Here is a 22,887-nt window from a genome sequence, read left to right as displayed (position 1 = left end):
GATGTCTCAAAGAAAGAAAACTACAGGCCAATATCACTGATGAACATAGATGCAAAAACCCTCAACAAAATACTAGCAAACAGAATCCAACAGCACATTAAAAGGATCATACATGATGATCAAGTGGGGTTTATTCCAGGAATGCAAGGATTCTTCAATATATGCAAATCAATCAATGTGATACACCATATTAACAAATTGAAGGAGAAAAACCATATGATCCTCTCAATAGATGCAGAGAAAGCTTTTGACAAAATTCAACATACATTTATGATAAAAAACCCTGCAGAAAGCAGGCATAGAGGGAACTTTCCTCAACATAATAAAGGCCATATATGACAAACCCACAGACAACACCATCCTCAATGGTGAAAAACTGAAACCGTTTCCACTAAGATCAGGAACAACACAAGGTTGTCCACTCTCACCATGCTTATTCAACATAGTTTTGGAACTTTTAGCCACAGCAATCAGAGAAGAAAAGGAAATAAAAGGAATCCAAATTGGAATAGAAGAAGTAAAGCTGTCACTGTTTGCAGATGATATTGATACTATACATAGGGAATCCTAAAGATGCTACCAGAAAACTACGAGAGCTAATCAATGAATTTGGTAAAGTAGCAGGATACAAAATTAATGCACAGAAATCTCTGGCATTCCTATATACTAATGATGAAAAATCTGAAAGTGAAATCAAGAAAACACTCCCATTTACCATTGCAACAAAAAGAATAAAATATCTAGGAATAAACGTACCTAAGGAGACAAAAGACCTGTATGCAGAAAATTATAAGACACTGATGAAAGAAATTAAAGATGATACAAATAGATGGAGAGATATACCATGTTCTTGGATTGGAAGAATCAACATTGTGAAAATGACTCTTACTACCCAAAGCAACCTACAGATTCAGTGCAATCCCTATCAAACTACCAATGGCATTTTTCACAGAACTAGAACAAAAAATTTCACAATTTGTATGGAAACACAAAAGACCCCGAATAGCCAAAGCAATCTTGAGAACGAAAAATGGAGCTTGAGGAATCAGGCTCCCTGACTTCAGACTATACTACAAAGCTACAGTAATCAAGACAGTGTGGTACTGGCACAAAAACAGAAGTATAGATCAATGGAACAGGAAAAGAAAGCCCAGAGATAAACCCACGCACATATGGTCAGCTTTTCTTTGATAAAGGAGGCAGGAATGTACAGTGGAGAAAGGACAGCCTCTTCAATAAGTGGTGCTGGGAAAACTGGACAGGGACATGTAAAAGTATGAGATTAGATCACTCCCTAACACCATACACAAAAGGAAGCTCAAAATGGATTAAAGGCCTAAATGTAAGGCCAGAAACTATCAAACTCTTAGAGGAAAACATAGGCAGAACACTCTATGACATAAATCACAGCAAGATTGTTTTTCCCCACCTCCTAGAGAAATGGAAATAAAGACAAAAATAAACACATGGGACCTAATGAAGCTTCAAAGCTTTTGTACAGCAAAGGAAACCATAAACAAGACCAAAAGACAACCCTCAGAATGAGAGAAAATATTTGCAAATGAAGCAACTGACAAAGGATTAATCTCCAAAATTTATAAGCAGCTCATGCAGCTCAATAACAAAAAAACAAACAACCCAATCCAAAAACGGGCAGAAGACCTAAATAGACATTTCTCCAAAGAAGATATACAGACTGCCAACAAACACATGAAAGAATGCTCAACATCATTAATCACTAGAGAAATGCAAATCAAAACTACAATGAGATATCATCTCACACCAGTCAGAATGGCCATCATCAAAAAATCTAGAAACAATAAATGCTGGAGAGGGTGTGGAAAAAAGGGAACACTCTTGCACTGCTGGTGGGAATGTGAATTGGTACAGTCACTACGGAGAACGGTATGGAGGTTCCTTAAAAAACTACAAATAGAACTACCATATGACCCAGCAATCCCACTACTGGGCATATACCCTGAGAAAACCATAATTCAAGAAGAGTCATGTAGCAAAATGTTCATAGCAGCCCTATTTACAATAGCCCAGAGATGCAAACAACCTAAATGTCCATAATCAGATTAATGGATAAAGAAGATGTGACACATATATACAATGGAATATGACTCAGCCATAAAAAGAAACGAAATTGAGCTATTTGTAATGAGGTGGATAGACCTAGAGTCTGTCATACAGAGTGAAGTAAGTCAGAAAGAGAAAGACAAATACCGTATCGTAACACATATATATGGAATTTAAGAAGAAAAAAATGTCATGAAAAGCCTAGGGGTAAGACAGGAATAAAGACACAGACCTACTAGAGAATGGACTTGAGGATATGGGGAGGGGGAAGGGCAAGCTGTGACAAAGCGAAAGAGAGGCATGGACATATACACTACCAAACGTAAGGTAGATAGCTAGTGGGAAGCAGCCGCATAGCACAGGGAGATCAGCTCGGTGCTCTGTAACCGCCTGGAGGGGTGGGGTAGGGAGGGTGGGAGGGAGATGCAAGAGGGAGGGGATATGGGAACATATGTATATGTATAACTGATTCATTTTTTTGTAAAGCAGAAACTAACACACCATTGTTAAGCAATTATACTCCAATAAAGATGTAAAAAAAAAACCATCGTATTTAAAACTATCTTTATTTTTTTAAAAAAACTGTCTTAAAATACCTAGAAATAAACCTGCCTAAGGAGGCAAAAGACCTGTACTTGGAAAAGTATAAGATGCTGATGAAAGAAACTGAAAATGACACAAACAGATGTAAAGATATACCGTATTCTTGGATTGGGAGAATCAATATTGTCAAAATAACCATACTACCCAAGCCAATCTACAGATTCAACGCAATCCCTATCAAATCACAGAACTAGAACAAAAAATTTTTTTTAATTTGTATGAAAACATATTTACATTCCTTTACCTTCTCAAAGCAATCTTGAGAAAGAAAAGCAGAGCTGGAGGAACGATGCTTTCTGAATTCAGACTATACTACAAAGGTACAGTCATCAAAACAGTGTGGTACTGGCACAAAAACAAATATAGATCAATGGAACAGGACTAAAATAAACCCATTCACCTATGGTCAATTAATCTACCGAAAAGGAGGCAAGAATATACAATGGAGAAAAGACAGTCTCTTCGATAAGTGGTGCTGGGAAAACTGGACAGCTACATGTAAAAGAATGAAATTAGAACATTCTCTAACACCATGCACAAAAATAAAGTCAAAATGGATTAAAGACCTAAATGAAACCAGATACTATAAAACTCCTAGTGGAAAACATAGGCAGGACCCCCTTTGACATAAATCGCAGCAATATCTTTTTGGATCCGTCTCCTAGAGCAATGGAAATAAAAACAAAAATAAACAAATGGGACCTAATTAAACTTAAAAGCTTTTACACAGCAAAGGAAACCATAAACAAAACGAAAAGACAACCTACAGAATGGGAGAAAATATTTGCAGACGATGCTACTGACAATGGATTCATTTCCAAAATAAACAGCTCGTACAGCTCAATATCAAAAACAAAACAAAACAAAACCAAACAACCCAACTAAAAAAATAAGCAGACCTAAATAGAGAATTCTCTAAAGAAGACATACAGATGGCCAAACGCACATGAAAAGATGCTCAGTGTCGCTAATTATTAGAGAAATCCAAACCCAAAGTACAATGAGGTATCACCTCACACCAGTCAGAATAGCCATCATCAAAAAGTCTACAAATAAATGCTGGAGTGGGTGTGGGGAAGAAGGAACGCTCCTACACTGTTCATGGGAAAGTAAATTGGTACAGCCACTATGAGGAACAGTATGGAGGTCCCTTAAAAAACTAAAAATAAGGCTACCATATGATCCTGTAATCCCACTCCTGGCATATATCTGGAGAAAACTGTAATACGAAAGGATACGTGCACCCCAATGTTCACTGCAGCACTATTTACAATAGCCAGGACATGGAAGCAACCTAAATGTCCACTGACAGATGAATGGATCAAGAAGATATGGTACATATATACAATGGAATACTACTCAACCATAAAAAAGAATGAAATAATGCCATTTGCAGCAACATGGATGGACCTAGAGATTATCACACTAAATGAGGTAGGTCAGATAGAGAAAAATATATGATACCGCTTATATGTGGAATCTTTTTAAAAATGACACAAATAAACTTACATACAAAGCAGAAGTAGACCCACGTAGAAAACAAACTTAGGGCTACTGAAGGGGAAAGATGAAGGGAGGGATCAATTAGGAGTTTGGGATTAACATATACACACTAGTATGTATAAAATAGATAACTAACGAGGTCCTACTGTATAGTACAGGGAACTACTCAATATTTTGCAATAATCTATAAGGAAAAAGAATCTGAAAAATACATACACATGTATAACTGGAAAAAAAAACCTATCTTGTCTTCGAACAGAGCCTTCAGCTTTTCTGTAAGCTCTGGGGCTTGGGTGTGAAGTTTGCTCAAAAGTCAAAAGGAAAATGACTGTACAGTGTGTCTGTGTAAGGGTTTTCAATTCTGCCCTATAAAAATATATTAAAATGTGTTTTATTTTAGCAAATTTGCAAGCAGGTAAAAGACTTACCTCATTAAATAATTAAAAGCTCGGAGACATGCTTAGAAATTGACATAGGGCTTCTTCTTTGTTTTAAAAAGGTACTTGTCTCCACCACCCCGGGGTGATGGGAGATGGCCGTGCCCTGGCTTACCTGGTGGCACCTGAATCCCGCTTTCTGTCTTCTTTCTACAAATGAATGCAGAGCATGCTCAGCTGGCTCCGCTGCTTCCACAGAAGCTTTGGTCTCTCCAAAGTCATCCATCTGCTGCCAGGAGTTAGAAACTTAGGAAGCGTGAACAGGGGACACGAGGCTATAGGACTTGTTACTGCAACATGATAAATACTCAATACTCACAGTGCACTAAACTCATAGATGATTTATTGCTTTAAGTAACTAAACAAGAAAGAAGAGACAGGATGTTGGTCAAGACAGTTGACACTCTCCAAGGTTTGCCAGCTGCTTCTACTTAAAGCCACATTCTGGATGATATAAACACATCATAGCATACATGGGAAGTGACTTGGCTAATGACACATGATTAAAATAGCACGTAACAAGGGCTCGCCGCCAGTCGGTTTGCCTTGAAATGACAGAAAGAACGTGTGTTCATGTGATGTGCTGAATACAAAATCTTAAAAAAAATTTTGGCATTAACACTAACACAGAATACTTTCTTGGACATTCTTCCAAGAGTGGGTACACACACAGAATTACCTCTTCATTTTCAGATTACCAGTATCTATGGGAACACTTGGAGAAAAGCCAGGAGGTGGGGCACCTCCCCTCCCAATGTTATTTGCCAAAGCAGCAAGGTCTGGGGGGGTTAGATGGAGAAAGGCAGCCCGACTGGGCACCAGGGGTTGTTACAATCACCAAGTAGCTGCAGCAGACAGCACGGGCTGGACACGGCCATCTCGGGGTGTGGGGATGAACAACTCAGCCTTGACTTGTAGACAGGGAGGACCGCGATTTGGCCCGAAGGCCCCCTGGAGGCTCTGGGTGGGGGTGGGCACAGGCACTGGATGGTCCAGCCCCTCCCTGGAGTGGCGTGGGGCCAGGGCTGGGCCTCCAGCCTCCATGTCTGGAAGTAACCTGCCCTCTTGTGTTCTAACACCAGGGCCTTACGACACATTTCAAATGGATGTGCAGAAACCAACACTGTCAGGGAGCCAGCCCTCCTCGGAGGGCTCAGGTAAGCTCACAAGGAGAGGTCAAGCCAAGCCAAAGGGTAACACGTGACACCAGGGCACATCAGCCCCCAGCCCAGCTGGCACTGTGCCCCAGGTCTGCCAGCTCTTCACGCCTCAGCACCACCTGCTGAGCCTCAGTTGTCCTCTGCTGCCGTGGGCTCTGCAGCCACTTCCTCAGCATCCCCCTCCCCGGCATCCTCTCTAGGATCAGGACTGGGGTGCCCAATGCAGCCCCCTGCAGGGGCAGGGCTGTGGCCGAAGGGACCGTTCTGCACGGCCCCAGCCTCCACCCAGAGCTGGCCGTCAGAACGCAGCTTTTCTCCCAGGACCTCCGCCTGCGCGGGGACCTTCACCTCCGCAGAGGCCCAGTCCTCCTGCTGCAGCCCCGGCACACGGTTTTCCACGTCTCCGGCTTTGGGAAACTGGTCTTCTAGATACCTCTCATTTTGCTCTGCTTGCTGCTTTCCTCTGGCACCGAGTTTACCTCTGGATTTCCTCATCTGCCTGTTGTGCATTTCGTCTCGGGAGAATCGCCACTGAAACTAGAAATCAGAGAAGATGGGGATAAATACATGCAGCCTCTGTGAATCTAGAGCTTCCCGTGGACGTTTGTTTGCATTCACGCCCACGTCACTTCTGGCAGCAAGACGCAATGCCCAGTATTCCCGGAGCAGGGCATTCCTGGCACCAAACCGAATCACAGCTCAAACGTCACACCCACCCAGAGCCTGCCGATCCTGCCACGGCGTGGATTTTAGATGTGGATCCCAGGGGTTTGTGGGGGGCGAGGGGTATTTCTTTCAGCTGGCCCCATACCAAAGGCCTGCGAAAGAAGGTGCTGAAATCCTATCGTTTGGAGGACCAGGATGGGTGAGGGGACACGGGCCTGTTCTTCCTAAGTGCCAGGGCTCCGGCCACTCCCTTCCACTCTGAGCAGCTGTAGGTACCCCGCACTGGCCACCGCCTCATCAGATCACCCCAGCCAGAAGGGCACAGAACCCGGGTGCTCAGGTCCCCCTGTAGGATGGGCAGGCTGACAGCCCCCAGCCAATCCCCTGAGTCCGGCCACCTCCCCAAAGGTCTCACTCCCTTCTGGGGGCAAGCTACGACCAATGACTGGTCCAGTCATGGACAACGGCCCATCCTCCTGTTACCAACTCTGGGCAACTCTAAAAGGCCATCCCTGCTCCAGAGCTACAATCACAGCCCAACATCTCCCTCTGCCCACTCCTGTGCCCTCCTTCCCCAACATGTATTCCCAAGGGCACTCCCCCTAAAACCGCATCCAAATCCATCTCAGAGGCCGCTTCCCAGGGAGCCCCACCTGCATTTCCCTGTGGGACAGGGAAGTCTATGGAGCTCAGAGAGGACCAAGCACACGGTCAGCAACAGAGCTGGGAAAGGACGGGGTCACATCGAAGCCGTGGAGGGAGACCGCCCACGTGAAGAGTCCACCCCCCCACCCCGACTGGCCTGTGTTCCCATCTATACAATGGGGGGAGTAACCCTAACTTAAATCAGGGTCAATAACTTTTTCTGTACAGAGGCAGGTAATAACTATTTTAGGCTTTGCAGGCCTTACGTTCTCTGTTGCAGCCATTCAACTCTGCCATAGCACAAAAGCAGTCATGGGTAACACGTGAGCAAACGGGCATGACTGTGTTCCAATAAAGCTTTATCTACAAAAACAGGCCGTGGGCCAGATTTGGCCTGAGAGCCGTAGTTCGCCAAACTCTGCCTTAGAGGGTATTTATTTCGATTCAATGATGCAATAATCCACATAGCAGGCTTAGCACTGTGCCCAGCACACAATATACCAGTGTGTCTGCTGTTACCATTACTGACACAAGATGTGAGTTCAGAAGGTCGGGGATGCCATCTGTCCTCTGCACCCCTGCATCCCTGGGATACAGCACAGAGCCTGGCACAGAGAAGGTGCTCAAAACCTTTTGTGAGATGGATGAATGGAAGGACGGCAGAGCCCGGCCAAGCTAGCCAAGCTCCCTGTTTCAGGGGAGCTGGTCCTGAAATCTTAAGAGTCAAAACACAGCTTGGGCCTTAGTGAGGAGTTACTGGTGCATCCGCACATCAGGTCTGGCTGATCTCCAGAAAGTGAAATTAATTTGAGGAAGAAAGGGGAAAAATTCAAAGTCCTGCTGAGTCTGCTGACAGCAGGAGCTGCTCTGGAGGAAGACAGTTTGGGAGCCTGTGTGCTTGGAATAAATCCGGGCGAATGAGCTGGAGCAGACACAGAAACGTGAAGGGTAGTAAAGGAAGACTCGGAGAAATGGGTCCCTGTGTTTACAAAAGAGGGATGCGCTCCTGGGTAACAACGCAGAGAGAACTATGGCCTTCTTCCACTCCCCAAGCATAAGTCTTCCTGAGCAAAGACCCCTCTGAGCCCTGCCATCCTGGGACCCAGAGGCCGGGAGCTGCGTGCTGCACTCCTGGGGTGACGCCAGCCACAGGGTCCTGGGGACAGGCCAGGCCCAGCTGTGAGAGGCACGGAGAACAAGAGAGAAGCCCCAAGAGTGCTGGGTGGGGGAGGACTGGAGTCAGGAGGCCCCGGGGAGAGATGGGTCTTGCTGGGAAGAGAATCGGGGGCCTGGACCCCAGGCAAGGGCCTCGGCCACCCCGCAGGTGCAGCTCCGGGCCCCAGGGACACGCGGTTGTGCTTGAAGTTCCACTTCTTTCTTTCGTTTCATTTCTTTCCACTTGAGTCGCAGCACACTGGTTTCATCAAATATGGACTTAAATCTAAGCCATTCTGTGACTGAAAGAAAAATAAAGGGAGCCATCCGTTCGAATGACTTCTGGCGAGGCTAGAGAGGGGAGCCCAGGAGGGCAGTTGCACCATCAGTGGAAAACCATTTCCTAAGGCTTTACCATGCATAGATAAATCTGAGTACTTTGCTAGGAAGAAGCAAAAATGTGCTACGTAAATTCTTAAAAATCTGCCAACTTTGTGGCGTTTTCGGTGGTAGAAGTCTACTTCCTCAAATAAGACATCTGCCTGAACACACTCAGGGCTCCGAGGCGGAACACATCCTGGGGTTCCTGTGTTGACCCCCTTTTGGACAAGACTGGTAAATTTGAATATTCCATCAAAGAAGAGGAAAAGGAGTGAAGTGCGTGCTGAGGTTAGGATTTAACATTTATCCTGTCTTCCTCCACCCACCCTCCCTGCAAATCCCAAATGAGTTCACCTACAGTGTTGGCTGGGTTTCCCTAGGGCACTCCTTTTTGGGGGTTCTCTTGTACGATGGCTGATGGACTTCCCTCGGGGTAGTTTTGAGTTTCTTCCACCCAAGCCATGAGTTTGCAACAGTGGACCCCCTCTGCAGGTGAAGGGGTGCCTCAGACCCCACCCAAAGGCACCCACTTCAGTAGACACTGCCAAGCAGGCATCTTGGGGCCCCCTAACCATCAGTGCAGGACCAGGACCTCTGACCTCAGCACAGATGCTGCAGCCTCCAATGCCAGCCCTGCATGGCTCTTGGGTACCACGCAATCATGCTTCATAACTGCTGCCTTGTTGTGTGCAGAGGCTGCTGCATTTTAATTCCAGCCCAAATGGAAGAGCCTTTTTTTTTTTTAATGGATGTCTCCAAACAGTGAGACCCTCTGCATTTTGCATGTTCTTAGAAAAAGGCCAGTCAAACTGGCCTATATAGCGATCTGAGAGGCAGTCAACTCTCAGAGAAGCTGGAGGAAGTTTTACTTTTGCCAAAAAACTGGGGAGATTGCTTCGGCTGAAAGGCCCTAAATGCTAAGACACCAAAGCATTACACATAGTGTGGTGGCTAAGACCCCGGTTCAAACCCCAGTTCTGGCATTCGTTAGCTGTCTGTCTTTGGGCAAGTTATTAATCTCCAAAAGAGCTGCCCCTGCCCCCAGATCTGGGTGCACAACCCACACGGTAGTGGATGAGCACAGCACCCTCTGCGGGTGGGCGGTGTATAGCTGTGCCCATTCTACCTGTGCCAGACTCCATCCTGGACCCTGGCTATTTTCTAATGCAAACCCGATGTCCTCTCAGAGGCTGCTCTTGCTATAAATAAACAACAGATTCGTGGTTCCTCGGATGCCTGGCTATATCCAGTTTCCTGTAGAGGATCACACTGCATTGATCTCCTGATATAATACGACAGAAGGACACAGACTGGAAAGGGCCTGTGGCGGGCACACCAGCTGCTTCCTCCAGGACCCTGCCTGGGCTGCTGGGCAGAGAAGGATTTGGGACTGTCCATACCGAGCTGGATGGGAACTACTCCAGCCAATGTTTTTCTGTCCTTTGGAGTCATCCCAGAAAAATCTGCCAAGCCAAATGTCTTCGAGGACTGCACCGTTTTCTGTGTCCTCAGATGGGGAGTGGTGATGTCACTGACTCCCCAAGCTGCCCGGGGTCCCCAAGCCACCACAGCTGTCCCAGTGCTGCAGCCAGGTCACCCAGAGGCTCTGGCTGGAGTCTTCTCCTTTCCTTCTCTCCTTTTGAAGGGGGCATTCTCATGAAGCAGGGAAGTAGCAGTGGCCAAAACTCAGGGTCTATATAAACTAAAAGCTAAATGGGACAAGCTTTCCCATTTCCCTGAATCCCCAAAGCGGTACTCTCATTAGGCATTGTTAGCACCATTATTATGATGGGCATGTAGAGGTTCAGGGGGGTTAAGTAACTTGCCCAAGGTCACACAGCTAGAAAACAGCAGAGCTGAAATTCAAACACAGGTTTCTCTGGCCCCACACTAATCTTCCATCTGCTCATTCTTGGTGGGTGAAAAGGCTTTAGGCTCATGTTCTGGAAGGAAGGGAGGAGAGGAAGCCAGGGGGAGAAGGCACACACCTTCGGAATAGCTCAGCCCGTCCCCTAAGTGCCTCAGCTTTCAGACTTCATGGTGTTCAGATTCATCTGCTAGGTCAGGTGCTTGACTCATGAAGCCAAGGGGTCAGCTAATGGAAGTCCAGCTATAACTGCCATGAAAGATGCTTTGGTTTGTCTTACTAAAAACAAATATCTACACTGAAAGCTCCCTGACAGGCCCATTTTTTAAAGATCAATAATAATAAAATGTGAATGGAGATCCACACAGTGAGCCTAGAGGGGGCCCTAAACTATTCAACTCAGACACTGGCTCTCAGACTCGAGTGGGCATCAGAATCACCTGGAGGGCTCCTTCAGACACGGGTCCCCCACCCTGTCCCGGAGTTTCTGACTCAGGGCGCCTGGGGAGGAGAGGGAGACTGGCATTTTTAACCAGCTCCTGGGTGATGTTGGTACTGCTGGTTCACGAGCCACAATGTGAGAACCAATCAGGTAAGAACAACAGCTGGGCAGGGTTTCACCGTGTGGAACAGGGTCCCCAGTCCTTGCACAGTGCCAGCCCTGCGTCCCTGGGAGGGCCTCCTCCACCATCGCGCCCGCTTCCGTTCACCAGCAGGCGTCCCTTCCTCCTTTGCTGGGGACAGTCACAGTCTTTACGGAACAACCAAAACTACAGCTGGCCCTTGGACGATGCAGGTCCACTTACACGCGGATGGTTGGCAAGAGTAAAAACTACAGTGCTGCTCGGTCAGTGGTTGGTTGCATCCTCGGGTCAGTGAACCTTGGATACGGAGGGCCCACTACAAATTACACTCGGATTAACCTCCACGTTGTTCAAGGGTCGACTGTATTTCAGATCCGAGGCAGTAGAGCTTTCCATGCGCAGGCTCTGAGGGAAGAACTGTAGCATCCACAGCCTGAAGGATGCATCACATCCTGAGCAGTTCCAGGGCGAGTCTCCGAACCCAACCAGCAGCTGCAAGTTGAGCAGGGTGGATGGCCTTCCTGAGCCGGGTGTGTGTGTGGCACGTGAGTGTACTGTCGGTACCTAAACTGAGAAAAACCCCGACTAGCTGTCCATGCCAGAAGTGCGTGAGAAAAGGAAAAATCCTCCGCTTTACAGCAGCGTGTGTGTCCACAGCTCCACGTCAGCAGGGCTGGTGATTTCATTCACACATTAAGAAACCATCCATATCTGCCTCCACTTCAAGTAATTTAGTGGGAAGGCAGACTTCTCCCGTGTCGTAGAAATCACCTGTTACCTTCCAAGGAGGTTAATATTTGCTTTGAAAGCCACACTCAGAGGTACACAGAGAGGTTTCTTTCAAATGGTGAAAAGTCTTGACTGGAGGCTTTTGTCCACTTGGCTGATTGAAGAGGACTAAATATGCTGCACCCTTGATGTTTGAATCTTGCAATCTCTTGTCTGAAATTTCAGTGCCAGACGTACTGTGCATGTCCCAGGCTCAGAAGTTTGATTATTCACTCATTGATCCAGCAAGTATTTGTTGAGTACTAACTAAAAGCCAGGCACTGGGCATACAACAGTGAGGACAAAAAGGATCTGTTCTCACAGAATGAATGTCTGATTCTACTGGTGGAGGATTGATCACAAATAATTAGAAACGGAGAGGAGAGGAACGTGGTTCTTCCCAGTGAATCACAGAGGAGCCTGGCTTGGTCTAAAAGGAGAGAACACCATCCCCAAAAAATACAAAGGAAGAGAACATCTGGGGCAGGGGAACTGCCCAAGCAAAGGCCCTGTGGCAGCGAGGGGCACGGACGCGCAGGAAGGCCAGAGTGGCTGGAATGCAGAAGATGGGGGCCAGATCCCACAGGGCCGTGTGGACCACCATACAGGCTTCCATCTTTATCCTAAGAAAAACCCAAAGCTTTAGAACCATTTTAAGCAGTGGAGTGACACGATTCAATTTACTTTTTTTGAAAGTTCACTTTGGCTCTGAATGGAGAACATATCTGAAGGGGAGACCTGTCATCAGGAGATCGGAGGAGTCATCCAGGCAGGTGGTGATGGAGAGAAGAGGGGGTTCCAGAATGTCTAGGACCCAAACCAGATGTGCCTTAAGGACAGACTGAATATGGTGGGAAGGAGATGGAAGCACCAAGGGCAACCTCTAGGTGTGTGGGAGCCTCTAGGCCATGGAAGCGCTGTTCCTCTAAGGTCAGGGGGTGGGGTGACGGCCGGTGCGGGAAAGGGCAAGGTCACGAGTAGCCGCAGGGCAGGTGGAGCTGGGGTCCCAGGGGAGAAGCCAGGGCTAAACATGCAGAGGTAAGACTCATCGACACAGAGGTGGTGAGTGAGATTTTCTCACTCTGGGGGGTGGATGAGATTTTCTAAGGAAGAGGTGAGAGAAAATGGGGAGAAACGGGGCTAGAAATGAGGAACTAGGTGGGAAACCAGGCGAGAGTGGTGGGACAGCTGAGAGAAAATGGTGCTTCGAGGGATGGAGGGCAAGAACAGTGTCAGTGACGCGGGGGGCTAGGGCACGGTGAGGATGGAGCCATGGCCACGGGGCAGGGGGCACCGTCTCCTGGGAGCAGGACGATGACCCGTCAGCTGAGTGAGGAGTGGATGACGGGGGTGATGGGATGGTACAGTCCCTACATCTGGGGCTGTAACAGTGAGGTGGCCTCCCCAGGTCACACAGAGAACAGTGCTTGTCACCCCAAGCCCTGGAATGAGCAGGTCTGCCCGGGTTCGTGCAGCTCACTGGGGGTGGACGTCTCTACTGACCAGAAAAGGCTGACTCCCACCTCCCTGGATTTCCCCTGAGGTGCGCTGTTCTACTTTCTTACAGCAGCCTTAAAGCTCTACCCCTAACATCCCCCTGCCCTCGGGTTCCCACTGGCTTGTCCCCTGGGTGAGATGCGCAGCCTTCACCAGGATCAAGCCACCTGTCTGTCCTTTGGGATCTGCTGGCACCACAACAAGGACACGCTGGCAAGAAAAGGCAGCACCACATCCTCCTCGTCAGGGCAAAAGCCGGGCTTTGCCCGGCGTCTGGAGGGAGACCTCGGTGGTGCTGCTAGAAGGTCACTGCGTGAATGCGCGCGGCTCCACAGCCCAGGCCAAGCTGTGGCTGGTGGCAGCCCGGGACCATCCGTCTTCCAGCTGGTGGCTGGTTGCTCCTGGTGGGCAATGATGGCTTCGGTGGCTGCCTTCTGGTCCTCTGCTGCTGTCATCCGTCACACCGGCATCTCCGAGCTTGAAGAGCCCTTCCTCTGCCCTCCACCCCAGCTGGCTCCGGAGCTTCTTCCTTGGCGTTCCTCCCACCAGTGGCCCCCACCTTGGATTTGCTGGCTGCAGAGGGGCTGCTCCAATCTGTTCACTTGCTTGGTGCTCCTGTCTGGGCTCTGGGTCCCAAGAACACGAGGAACTGCGGGTGGGGAGCTCGGGGACGGCGCCCGGCGAGGGCACGGGCGGGTCCGGTGGGCTCTGCCCCACAGTGTGGCCTTGTCCGTCACAGGGGGAGCCAGCCGGCTCCAGGGGCTTGGAAGTTTCCCTCGACTCTTTTCCCGAGTGACCATGAACACCCGCGGGAAGAGCACCCAAGGGGGCAAAGCACGGGGGTGTGAGGCATCGGAATCATGTCACACAAGGGGAGGACTTGGCCTCAGTTTCAGGAAACACGGGAAAAACTCTGAGAACAGCCACGTCTCTCAGTGCCCCTGTGTTTCTGGGACAGTTCACGTGACGTCCAGGGAGAGGGGGAAGGCCCCTGGCCATCCCAGGACAGCCTGGCCCGAGGACTCACTCCACAGGGGAGATGCCCTCTGTCTGTAACAGCCACTTCCACTCAGACCTGCAGGGCAGGGCCTGTGGGGAAGGTCGTCTGGCAGGTTCTCTCTGCCAAGCTCCCCAAACTTCTGATGTCCCAAGGGACCCACGGGCAGGACAGGGCGTCAACCAGCTTGTAACGAGATTAAGAGATACGGAGAAGCTGGGCGTGAGCTCAGCCGTCCCAGCCCGAGTCAGACGGCACCTGCCTTCCCACTCCCCCTTCAGCCTCGTGAAGCTGGTGGCCTGAGCATCCTTGCAGGAGGAGACCGGCGACAAGGCCCTCCGGTGCCCTCACCTGCCCCAGAGGGGCTCAGGTGTCCCCGGGCTCTGGTGAGCAAAACAGAGCAAGCAAAACAAAGCAGCCAAGGTCACTCACCTTTGATTCCTTCTTCTTGATTTTCTGAGGTAGACACGGTCTCTGAAGAAAGACAATCTGCTTGGTGGATACGTTCCCCTCCCTGTAACACAGGCAGAGCTGAGAATGAGTCCTTTATACCTGGCGGAGCCCCGCACCTCACACGGAGGCCGCCGTCCTGAACTTCATCCAGGTCGGCTGCCCGTGGGAAGGAAGGTGTCCGCCCGAGAGTGAGAGGTCGGAGGTCAAGAAGCCCCCCACCTTCCCACCCCCAGGCCACCCACCCTTGCTTGCTATCTCAGGGGCCCAACGAAAGCTATGTGTGCATCCTTGGAAGGCAGCTTCCTGGCTGAAAACCCCCTTTCCCGTGACGTGAAATGACAGCTACCATCTTCGCCAAATGACGACAAAGTGGCCTCAGTGAATATCAGAGGGTGGAGGCCTCTTCCAAGTCTGTCTCTGGGAATGAGGCCAAGGAGGGAACTGGTTGGCCTGGGATGGGCGGCCAGTGAGGACCTGAGCGATTACAGGAGTTTGGGCAGAGGGCCTGGCTGCGCACGGGTCCAGGCCACCACCCTGAGTCACCCTTGTGAGCAGCGGGAACTGGCATTAACGAACGGGCTGGGGACACTATTCATTTTTATGGCACAGGGGGTGCGCCTTCCTCCCAGGAAGGCAGGACCTCGAGGAGCTGCCTTTAAAGATGCTAGAAATGTTGTGACGGAGATCATTGTTTTCTGGCCACCGCGAACCCCGCACCTTCAGATCACTTTCTTAAACCTCTATTTGGCAAACGTCTTCTCTGCTGAGGTGATGTGTCACTACATGGGGTGTTGGACGGAAAGGAGGGAGAGGACTAGCATTTTCTATTTTGTGCCCGGGCCGGGCTGGGCGATTGCACCCGGCGCTCCAAACAATGGGACCCCTACTTTCACCAATGGGACAGGACAGCTCAGCTTGGTCAAGGAGCAGGCCGGGGGTCACACAGCGGGGATTCTGCCCAGTCCCACGCTCTCTCCACTCCACCGCAAGGGTCATTTAAGGCCAGGAAGGTGGAGGATCACGGAGGCTTATTTAGAAGGTGGGACTGCTTGAGACAGAGAGACCGTCCCTACCCTCCGGGCTGCGAGCACAGAGCCAGCGGGGGCTTCACATTCAAATACATTCTCAGGGAGGCTCTTGTCCTCTGGAACAGAAGGCAGGCAGCATTCCTAGCTGCATGGACTAGGAAACTGGCTCAAAGAAGCTACGTGGACTTGACCAAGGTAAACAACAATCGGCCGACTCAGGACTTGGGTTCAAGCTCTGGGTCACAAATCGGGGGTTCCTTCCCCTCCACGGCACCACCCTATGCCCACAGAAACTTTGGCCAAGAAGCAATACGGAAATCTCCCGGTGGTCCAGGGCCCAAGGGCGGCTGCAGACTGGCTCCTGCAGCTGCACAGACCCCGGGGGTGGGGGATGTGATGAGGGCCCAAGAGAGGCAGTGATGGGAGCCCACACTCCCGCCTCTGTCTGTGCTCTGGGTCTGCACCACCTGCCATTCCCCGGGTCACTAGGCTTGCCTCAGGCCGTCCATCACCTGCGGGTGTGAGCACGCAGCTGGACTCAGGGAGGGCGGGGCTGAGGGCCACGGGAGGGGGCACCCCCAGAGGTCAGCAAAGAGGTGGCCCGTTGTAGACTGAGGGTCTAGTCGGGGGTTCTGCCACTTGCTGGCTGTGTGGCCTTGGGTATGTGATGGAGCCTCTGTGAGCCTCAGTTTCTTCATCTGTAAAATGGGAACCACATCTATGCTTACCACCCCACAGGTAGTTAGAAGGACCAGCTTGATAGCAAACCCAAAAGACAGATGGAAGGGCTTTAGGGTTCGTAAGACTAGGATAAGCCCACGGGCTCAAGGGACAGCAGGGAGAACTGAGGGTGGACAAACGACCATGAACGTGAAATCACAGGAAGGGCCACAGCCAGGGCTGAGAGTCCAGGGCCTCATGTCCCCTTGATGGGGCTACTGACCAGCGCCATGACCTTGGGCTAGCACTTCAACCTCCCCGGCCACACTTTCCTCAGCTATAAAATCGGTTAAATACAACCAAAAAAATCCCACCTCACCTCACAGGATTTTTTGAGGACTAGATGAGACTTTGCATGCAACGTGCCTGCCTAGCCCAGCACAGGGCACACAGCAGATGCTGAGTTTCTTTTGCATCTGAGAGCCCTGGGTCCCCTCAGCCCAGGTGACAGGCTAGGCAGCAATGGCTCACTGGCCGAGGCTCCCCATGTGGGAAGAGGGCTGCTCTGGGTGGGGGGGTAGTTAAGACTCTGAAATCCTGACCCTGCCGTTTCCCAGGTGGAGAACTGATGTAACAAAACCAGACTCACAGGGATTCAATAAGTTACGCACGGAAGGGTTTATGGGGAACAGTGCAAGTGTTCAGTAACAGTAATGATGGTTATTGTTACCTCGTTGTCTTGACGACAGGAGTTGGCAGCACACAGGTGAGTTGCCAGCCGTAGGCGGCCAGCGAGTTCAGCAGGGGCACGTAGTCTGTCTGCACCTCGACACCCTGGGGAGAAAGGCCATAGTCAGGGCTGCAGCTGCCTCAAGCCAATGACGTCTGAGGGACGGAGAGGGGACCGTCCAATCCGCCAACCCAACAAAGCAGAAAGGGGTGGGATGCCCTGTAGCCTGGGGCCCTACTCCAGCTCCGAAGATGCTTCAAGAGCTTGGAGCCCGACTGCCAACATGGGATTTCTTTCCAGCCCCGACTCAGTCTGTGCAGTCGGCAAAGAGATAGAGCCAAAGGGTTGATCCATTCATTTTGTTTTATTCTTGTCTGGACAAATAGCCTCCTGTGAGTTTCACTGAAGAAACACCATCACTTCTGCTCCAAGACGTACCTAAGCCCATGACAACATCCACTGCTCAGATGGTTTCAGAGCATCTTGTGGGGAGTGAAATTACATTTGACAAACGTTCGAGTCATCTGCATCCAGCCACAGCGGCAACACACACACACACACACACACACACACACCCTGCACGTGCACACAAACAGGGAGCTTCACCTGTGTTACACATCCTGCCGTAAAGGAGTAGATGAAAGCTGCTTCATTTGGAATCAGGGAGGAGCAGGGGGAGGGGACTGACGCTTGCCTTTCAATTTAAAAACCCAGTCCTGCTCCCACAGGGAGACAATCCCACTGTGAGGCCGCCAGCCCGGGCCTTACATCCTGCTTTCTCGAGAGGCAGGCTAAGCCCCACCCCTCCCTGCGTAGACCCTGCACCCACTCTCTGCTCGGTCAGCTCCTGGTAATGGCTTCAAACACTACTGACATGTGTGTAGAGTCCTTCCAGCGGAGGCTGCCACAGGACTCATTCAGCAAGTACCTCGGAGCCCAGGTGGGTCGGAGGTGAACGAAGGCACAGTCCTGCTGCTGGAGTTCAGTCCAGCAGAGGCCACGGCACAAACACCCATGTGACCGAAATACAAAACAGCCCACTGGCAGGGCCATGAGGCCGCACTGTTAGCAGAAAGGGATGGTGCGATCGTGGTCAGGGCGGGCTTCCTGGGGCTCAGGGGCTGGGTGGAGATGGACAGGTGGAGCTGGGTATAAGGCATTCCGGGGGGACGCCAGCATAGACAAATGGCAGACCGCGAGGGGCCTGGAGCGCTGAGAAGAGGCTCACCCGGAGAGCGGTGCTGCTCAGAGGGGACCACCCACAGTGAGGGGCTGTCCTGCTGGAGGCCTTTGGGGGACAGAACCAGGGGCCAGAAGAGAGATGAGGGAACAACCAGCCCTGCTTCTCCCAACGGCTTTAAAACTCCTATCACTGGGCATCCATCCCAGCGTGGCTACGGGGCAACCAACGTACCCTCGGGGAGCCTCAACTATATAAAGCAAGTCTTGGCCTATGTCAGTGGTTCTCAGAGTGTGGTCCCCGAGCCAGCAGCATCACCTGGGAACTTGTTAGAAATAGAGTCTTGGGACCCCACCCAGACCTGTACAATCAGAAACTCTGGGGGTGGGACCCAGGGGTCTGTTTTTTTTTCTTTTCTTAATGGAAGTGCTGTTGAGTTACAATATTATATTAGTTTCAGGTATACCCCATAGTGATCCAATATTTTTATAGATTATACTCCATATAAAGTTATTATAAAATATATATTCCCTGTGCTGTACATTACATCCTTGTATCTTATCTATTTTATACATAGTAGTTTGTACCTCTTAATCCCCTTTACCTATCTTGCCCCTCCCCCCTTCATTCTCCGCACTGATAACCACTAGTTTGTTCTCTATATCTATGAGCCTGTTTCTGATTTGTTATAGTCATTCATTTTATTTTTTAGATTTCACATATAAGTGGAAACATAAAGTATCTGTCTTTCTCTCTCTGACTTATTTCACTAATAGGCATAATACCCCCCCAGGTCCATCCATGTTGCTGCAAATGGCATTATTTCATTCTTTTTATGGCTGCATAGTATTCCATTGTATATATGTACCACATCTTCTTTATCCATTCCTCTATTGATGGACACTTGGGTTTCTTCTGTATCTTAGCAATGATAAATAATGCTGCTATGAACACTGGGGTGCATGTATCTTTTCTAATTGGTCTTTTCTTTTCTTTGGATACATACCCAGGAGTGGAACTGCTGGATAATACGGTAGCTCTATTTTTTTTAAAGAGTGTTTCCAGTAGCTGACATGCAGCTAAGTCTGAAAAGTACTGCCTAGATAATCAAGTAGGTTTCTTCGGATGACAGAAAAGAGTCTGCAATTTCGTGGCCAGAAATGATCAGCTGTTACTTTCGAATTTCCCCGAAAGGAAAGCTGTTACCTTTCCTTTCATCCTCCAGGAGAGGAGAAGTCGGGGGACTTTGAAAGGCTCTGCTCTGTTACTAATACTGGTGCAGCAGAAAGCAATGGAGCGGGGAAGAGGAGAAGGTGGGGGACAAAAGAACGGGGTGGGGAAGGGGCAAGAGAAGGAGGAGAGGACGGGGAGTTAATGAAAGAGGGGAGCAGGAAGAAAAGGAAGGAAGAGAGGAGAGACAGGTACAAATACAACCAACTGACGGGAGAGGGACAGGAGGCGACCCCACTCTGGCCCCGTCCCTGAAGCCCCCATTCAGGCCAGAGGCGGCAGAAGGTGACCCAGCCACCCCTGTCTCTGCTGGCCCCCCGGACACACGGGACCTCCCTTCCAGACCAGTTACGGCCAGTGTCCCTTGTGCTGGACAGGGCCCTCACCACCTGCCGTGGCAGCTTTATCCTGAGAACCCGTGCCCCCATCCCTGCATTCCTGATTTAAAGAGGAGAGAAAATGGTACATCCACACTCAAGCTCTGCAAGGTTAAGATTACTTGGGTCTATCAAGAATAACCTTCCCACTTTATCAAGCACTCTGACAAACCAGCTACAGACAGTTGCCATGGCAACCAGGACAAGCGTGGTGCTCACAAAGCCCTGAGTGGCAGGATGGAGTCCTTTTATTGGTGCCTGTGCCCCAGCCGGGTTTTCTCCTCGGGCACCCAGCAAGGCAGGACAATGGGCACCCCCGAGGCAGCCTGACCCGCCTGCCCAGCCAGGCCTCGTAGGGCTGCTTCTGCTTTGCTTCTATTTTATTCCCCTCATTCACCATCTTAAAGAGAAAGACAGCAGGATTTCTCCCCAACAGCTTTTCCCCTCAAGGTAGGGGATGTCAGCCAGAGGGTACAGAATCAGAAAGACTAAAAGGAAGAAGCGAAAACACAGCAAAACATGACCCTGCTTGAGAGAGCTGAGAGTTCAATCACAAGTGTTCCCAGCCGGCTGTCACAGAACGGGCTGAAAAGTAAAATACAAATGGTAGGGGGTGAGGTGTTTCATTCTGCCAGACTCTCCCACTCCAACTCTCTGGGCTGGTCTTGATTTAATTAACGGTTAATGTGGTTTTCCACAAGCACCTATCAAAGCCGGTTTGCATATTATCAACAGAGTCAGAAGACGACGTTTCTAAAATATGACATGAACTCCATGCAGTCAGTGGAAGAGGCTTTCAAGTCCATTAGCTAGCTGAGAAAGTGGTCCGAAACGCATCAGACGGAAGGCTCTCTGATCTGCTTTTCTGTGACACTCCAGAGAGGAGAGAAAAGCACAAACAGCAATCCAAGGCCAGCCCACTTATCAAACGAAAAGACATTTCTTTCTGGGAACAGGTGCAAAAATTTTAATTAACTCTCCACTCTCCTGTGTGGATACGTAATCTCCGATCACACCTGGAGTGCTAAAAAAAAAATGAAGCGTGTCCTGTGGTTCTTTGACTTGTATAAAAGGGATTCATTTGTATTTATGGCTCTTTTTCCTTTGTTCCCCGTAATTTCTCCGTGGTTGCAAATCCACTAAAGAAACAGGCACCCAACACAACTTTCCCTTACCCTCCAAAAACAGAACAACACAATGTAGAGTTTACTAAGAAACGCATGTGTCTTTTGATCCGCTCAAAGATCCTTTGTGCAGGGGTGGTAACACATCAGTCCAGTGAGAAAGTTTGTATCCTGAAGTCAGTGTGCTCTTCTTTTCTTCTCCTTGTTTCCATTCTGGAAGAATCTGGGAGAAAAGCAGCTTAAAAGATGATACTTTGCTCCTTATTCATGACTCTGAATGAAGACAGGAATTCAATTTCCATGTCTGAAAAGTATGCAGGACTTCTGGGCTGGTCTCCACACCTGAAACAATGACTGGAGACAGCCACCAGCTGGGTGCTTCTCTTCCCTTCCCTTCCCTTCCCTTCCCCGAGAGGACATGTGAAGCAAGAGCCCTGCAAGAGTCTTTTGTAAAATTGCTACCGAAGCACTGATGCCTAACACTAATTGGCAGGGCGTGTTTATATACTATTCCCTTACTTATCAATTTTAGGTGTCTATTGATTTCCTACCATGGGAAATAAAGGCTTAGAGCTCCCATTCACATTTCTTACTTTCTCTTTCCTGATGCCCCAAATGGTTATAATTTTAATTAAATCAAAAGTCTGTTCGTGTTATTGCAAATATTGCTGGGTCAAGTAATGCACTGTGACCACACCTTTTTTTTTTTTTTTTTAATATAGTCCTTTAGTTTTCCTGGAGTTAACTGTGGCCTCAATTTCTTTCATCTGCGTGGTTGTACATGAACCCATCACTAATTCATTCCACATGTTCCAACACTTCTTCTTCCTGCCCATCAATAACTATCCCATGTACCTAAATATGTTCGTTCTACTTTTTTCCACTTGGAGACATATTTCTGGAACTTTCTGTACCCTTGCTTCAATCTGGTGTGGATGCTTCCCAGGACTGTGTTCTCCCTCCACTACTGTCTATGGCTGGTGTCTTCTCTTTTTTGATTTCCTCCTCATTTTGCTGGAGCATATCCTCTAGTGGCTCCCTAGGAAACAATGCCCTGGAAGTTATTTGCATCCCTGCACTCCTAAAAATGTCTTTGTCTTCACTTTTAACTAAGTTTGGGTACAGAAGTCTAGGCTGAAATCTGTTTGCCTTTAACACTTTAGAAGTACTGCTCCACTAGCTTCTAGATGTCAGTATCGCCATTGTGATATCTATTTGGATTACTAATACTTCGAGTGTAATCTGTTGTGCTGCTTCGGAAGATTTTAGGATATTTTTCCCCGTGAAGTTCCAGAATTTCACAACATGCCTTCGTGTGTGTGTGTGTGTGTGTGTGTGTGTGTTAAAGGGCTGTACACTCAATGGCTTTGCCCTCAAAGGATTCTTGTCCTTTGACTCTGAAAAGTGTTTTGGGTTTTTGTTTTTTTTTTTTGTTTTGATAATTTTTCTCTCTTCCATTTTTGTCTTCTTTCTTTCTGGACTTGCTATTAGTCAAAACGTAGGACTGATATTTTAATTTTATTACCTTTCTTTCCCCCTGTTTTCTGACTTTTTAAAAACTTTACCTTCTGAAAGATGTCCTTTATTTTGTTTTCCAGTCTTTTTGTATGTTTTAAAATGTTCTGCTGCCCTATTTTCAGACCCCAAAGCTCTTTCTTCTCTTTTGATCATTTCTTTTTTATAGCATCTTGGTTTTGTTTCACGGATACATATATTCTATCTCTATAAGTCGTTTCGTCTGATCCTTGAATTATCTCTGC

At 49.0% G+C, this 22,887-nt stretch overlaps 1 protein-coding gene across 2 annotated transcripts in view; it reads right to left on the bottom strand.

Moving 5' to 3' along the window:
- Positions 1 to 4,946: 4,946 nt before the first annotated feature.
- The window catches only part of RFTN1 (raftlin, lipid raft linker 1), a 199,975-nt gene continuing 182,034 nt past the window's right edge, over positions 4,947 to 22,887 (bottom strand). For both annotated transcript variants that reach the window (XM_082625135.1, XM_082625136.1), the window contains 3 exons: positions 17,217 to 17,320; positions 14,778 to 14,859; positions 4,947 to 6,322 (listed from right to left, as the gene is read on the bottom strand). In XM_082625135.1, the coding sequence (XP_082481261.1) occupies positions 5,915 to 6,322; positions 14,778 to 14,859; positions 17,217 to 17,320 (594 nt within the window). In that variant the 3' untranslated portion in view covers positions 4,947 to 5,914. The remainder of the gene's footprint in view (positions 6,323 to 14,777; positions 14,860 to 17,216; positions 17,321 to 22,887) is intronic.

This window comes from Mesoplodon mirus, assembly GCF_964341445.2.
Source record: "Mesoplodon mirus genome assembly, chromosome: 6".
Taxonomy (NCBI): domain Eukaryota; kingdom Metazoa; phylum Chordata; class Mammalia; order Artiodactyla; family Ziphiidae; genus Mesoplodon; species Mesoplodon mirus.
This window is presented reverse-complemented; position numbering and strand designations above follow the sequence as displayed.